General features: G+C 51.6%; 1 protein-coding gene across 1 annotated transcript in view; it reads right to left on the bottom strand.

Moving 5' to 3' along the window:
* Positions 1-308: 308 nt before the first annotated feature.
* The window catches only part of DLST (dihydrolipoamide S-succinyltransferase (E2 component of 2-oxo-glutarate complex)), a gene marked incomplete at its 5' end in the record, with an annotated part of 12,265 nt that continues 8,280 nt past the window's right edge, over positions 309-4,293 (bottom strand). Inside the window, 5 exons of the mRNA XM_009993882.1 lie at positions 309-1,112; positions 1,589-1,756; positions 2,296-2,379; positions 3,247-3,320; positions 3,864-3,994. Of these exons, the coding sequence (XP_009992184.1) occupies positions 978-1,112; positions 1,589-1,756; positions 2,296-2,379; positions 3,247-3,320; positions 3,864-3,994 (592 nt within the window). The remainder of the gene's footprint in view (positions 1,113-1,588; positions 1,757-2,295; positions 2,380-3,246; positions 3,321-3,863; positions 3,995-4,293) is intronic.

The following is a 4,293-nucleotide window of genomic DNA, read 5'->3' as shown; positions in this document are numbered from 1 at the left end:
TCACTCCCCGATACATGTGTGCGCTATTGGATTAAGGACTGCCCCCCTCCCCCCAAAACCAGCAGCCTTGGGCTGGGATATACATTACACTGAAAGACCTGGCCCCTCCCAGCTGTCTCTGCTGGTAGCAGGCCAGGCTCTCACACGCAGGAAGCCAGCAGTTGGATCCACCACCAGTGAGCTGCAATTCAAGGACAGCTGCAGGGGGCTGGTTCTTAGCCCCGTGTCAGGCATGTAATGGTGAAAGGGTTGTCCCCCCCCAGGAATGGCGCTACCTCCACAGAGGTCATGGGCTCTACCCACCTGGACACGAGCATTCATGCCACAGTGACCAGGCTGGAGAGATAAATGATCTCCAAGGGAAAGCAAAGGAGCTGCCGCCGCTGCGTTCCGGTCTGTGGAGGGAGTGTAACTAGGGCACTACCAGAGGTATGACACCTACCTCAAGCCCTGCTCTGATCAAAACCTCTGCTGCAAGCAGCCTGGGAGTCCCCAGACTGTCCTTGCAAGGCAGACAAGTGTGAAATATTTTCAAGCAAAACAGGGAGAGAACAGCAGCCTTTCCTCTCCTCTCCCTCCCAGGAACATCAGTGCTAGGAAATAAAGCTGAACCCTGCTTGGAGCAGCAGGGAAGGGTACCCTAGCACAGCAGCAGCGAGCAGATTCCAGTGGTACAGGACAAGCTAGAGGTGAGAGTTTGGTGCTGTGAGGGAGAGGATGCCATAGAGATGGCTTTGGAAAGGCAGTGCCGTTCAGTGGTTGTTCCACTGCATAGCAATCCCAGTGAGAAACTGAACCTTCGAGAAACAGAACAGGAAGGGAGGTAGGAGCTATCCCCATGATTCCCGGTGGGACAGCTCCCATCTCAGCGGAGGGAGGGAGACTGGAATGACCCCTGCCAGTTACTGAATGCCCTGCATTGTCCCTGCTGGTGCTGCGGCCCTGCCCTGGGTGGGATGCGTGGGGGTGTGGCTGCTCTACAGGTCGAGCAGCAGCACGCGGGGATCCTCCACCGCTGCCTTGATCTTGCGCAGGAAGGTGACGGCCTCTCTGCCATCAATCAGCCGGTGATCGTACGTCAGCGCCACAAACATCATGGGCCGCACCTCGACCTGCCGGGGAGGAGTAAGACAGGCACTGGTGAGCTCGGCCCTACTGCCTGCAGGATGCCCTCCTGTGAACCCAGGGAAAACTTGGCTTTTTCCAATCCCTATTTCAGGGCTCAGGCGCCCCTGGATGTGTCCTGCCTGACAAGATTACCCGCTCACACTCACTCACCCAGGCTGGATCCACACTGCACAAAACTAGGTCCCTTTCTGGAACTGTTTTCTATCACAAAGGCTACAGCCTCCCCCTCCTCCCCACACCTAAGCAGATTATCCAGTTCTCCCACTCACAGATAGGACAAGGCACCTGGCACACCTCAAGCAAGTGTCAGTAAAGCTGCCCTACACCCATTAGTCTCTGCTCCTCCTTCACAGTAAAGCCTTTCAAAAGATGACAGCGGCCCTCTGGAAAAAGCATATGGTCTATGGTCTTCATCCCACTGAGCCCTCCCCTCTGAAACCTTCTGCACAGCTCCACCAACCTTGCCTCCCACAGCCACAGGCCTGTCGACGATGGCATGCATGCCCAAGATGGCAGACTGGGGTGGGTTAATGATAGGTGTCCCAAAGAGTGACCCAAAAACCCCTCCGTTGCTGATTGTGAAAGTGCCACCATCCATGTCTTCAATGGCCAGTTCATTTTTCCGTGCCTGCAAGAAAAAGAAAAGTCTTAGAAAGGCACATAAATCACAAAAGGCAAAGGACAAGAGTTTGGATGGTCACTCTCTCCAGAAATAAATGCTAATGGCAAGAGCTTCACTTATTGATCTGTTCAGCTGAAAACCAGCACAAATTAACTTGATAATGCATCCTGTCTATAGATCTGAACATTCACTTTGGGGAAGGATTCTCTCACCTTGGCTTCTAACCCCAGCTTTTGTGAGAGACAGACACAGGGACTCCTACCACAGGGCAGTGCAGCCTTGGTCTCTAAAGACAAAGGCTAAGACACATCATGTCACTAAAGCATAGCCTGCAGTCTTCTGGAAGGGCAACGAGTAGATAGGCCTGTGCTGCAAGGCATGAGCACAGCTACAGCTGTAACTGGATCATTTCCCATAGCCCAACTCAGTGTGTTAGAGGTCAGAGCTGACGACAGAGGGATTAAACCAAGGTGATGCCTATCCATCACCCCCAATTCTTCACATTCCTCTCAACTCTGTTCAGAAAAATCTCCAGCTTTCCTTACCTTCTCCCCCAGCTCGTAGATAGCACGCTCTATGTCAGCAAAGTTCATGTTTTCTACATTCCTAACGACAGGGACCACAAGACCCTAGGGAGAAGGAAAGTGTATGATCAGCAAATTCACTGCCGTGACACCCAGATAAGTGTTATCGGGCAGGAGCCTGGCCCCAGCCCAGCACAGCTCCTGCCTCCTCCTAAGCCCACAGCAGGCAGCTGAGGAGCTGCCTCCCAGCCTGGCAGCCTGCCAGGAAACCTGGCACAACACACACCAAGGGCTGACACCGTAAATGGGACAACCTCTTCGCCTTTGTTAGCCCACCTCATAAAATTGACCAAGCTTATTTGGATCCAGCTCCACATCCATAAAAGCAGGTGAGGCACTGGGCAGAGTTCAGCTGCCACCTTTTTCTACGTGAGAAGAGCAGAATACCTTTGTGCCAGACCTTCCCTAGACTTTGGGAGCACTGACAGATTGTCAGTCCTGGCCAAACCTCTGCCTCACAACAGTCAACTAATTCAACAGCTGTGTCTCCAGCCCATACTCTCCCTGGACAGGAACATCTCTTTGAAGCAGCATTGTGATTTACAGAAACAGTGGGAGAGCACAGCAGGGTTAGCCAAAGGACAGGTACAGCTTTTGCTGTCCAGGTCATACCCTTGACAGTCCATGAATAAAAAGTGTTTCCTTAACTTGGCCCTACTCATTAACCACACTGAGACTTATATTGACCTTGTTATTAAATCTCCTTGTATGGTGACAGAATATTATTGGTCCTCCATTTTCTCCCAAAACCCATCTCAGGAGTCTGCAATGTATCTGATGTCTCATTTAGAACATCAGTCTCATCAGCAAGTTTCTGCTACAGAGGAACTCAAAGCTGAGTTGGCTCACAGTGTATGATCCTCACAGACCCAAGGCTGGAGGAACCACGGCCAGAGCATCCAAGGTACCTACCCGGGGAGTTGCTACAGCGACACTGATGTCCACATAGTCCCTGTACACAATCTCTTTGGTCGTGTCATCAATCACTAGGAGAAAAAAGCTTTTTTACACATGCAGTACTCAAGATCAAGGGTTCAAGGAGCCAGAAGTAGCCAAAAAATTGTAAGAACTTGCTCATCTGTAGCTTAAATGAGCCCTCATTGCACTTGTGGGAGAAGCATCATGATAGACAGAAAGGAAATGCAGTCCAGATCAGTCCTCCTCAGACATCTCCATGGTTATTCCCATCTTCTGGGTTTCAGCAAGCACCTCTGACACCCCACCCAGGAACTGCACCACACCTACCTCAACCAGCAGGTTCTTCCCTCTGTGGGCTGGTATGCATGGCTCATGCCCCACTCAAGGCAACAGCTTCCTAATAAGAGTCCCTCTTTGCAAACTCTTCTCTGCCTACATACGTGGCATTAGCAAAGGCAGCTGCAGCACACAGGGCTGTGTGCCCTTTTTGTGCATATTTAACTTACTTGCTCAAGCTATTAGCCCTGCAATGGACTTGGCCACCTGCTTTGCACCACTCTGCCATGTTCACTGGTCAGATATGGAGCTCACCAGCAAGGGTCACCACTCACCTGCATTCACAACAGGCTGGTCCTGCAGAGCAAAAGCTGCAGCTTTCACAAAAGCTGACATGAAACCTAGCTTCAGGTTGTGCTTCTTCAGGAAGGGATCCTTGTGTACAGCTCTCATCTCCCGGATGTTGCTGCAAAACACACCATGTGTTGGTCAGCCTGGAGTCCAAGAAAACACTATTCCCTCACTCCATAACAACTTTCAGTGCCAGCTCCTGCACTGCAGGTAACTGCAAACCTGCATCCCCCCAGTCTGCTGAAAAATCCCTCAAATGCCACAGCTGCGATGGGCTGAGGGTGGCTCTAAGGACCCCACCAAAGGATCTACCAGGAACTCATCCTGGACCACAAACTCAACAGGACAGGGTTAATCTGCAGGGCCCACACGGCCAGGCACAAAAGCAAGATGGGGCATAGCATGTTTCCTGCT

This window comes from Chaetura pelagica, unplaced genomic scaffold (assembly GCF_000747805.2).
Source record: "Chaetura pelagica isolate M959 unplaced genomic scaffold, ChaPel_1.0 scaffold11, whole genome shotgun sequence".
Taxonomy (NCBI): Eukaryota; Metazoa; Chordata; class Aves; order Apodiformes; family Apodidae; genus Chaetura; species Chaetura pelagica.
The sequence above is the reverse complement of the archived record's forward strand: the minus strand, read 5'-3'. Positions and strand labels throughout refer to the sequence as shown.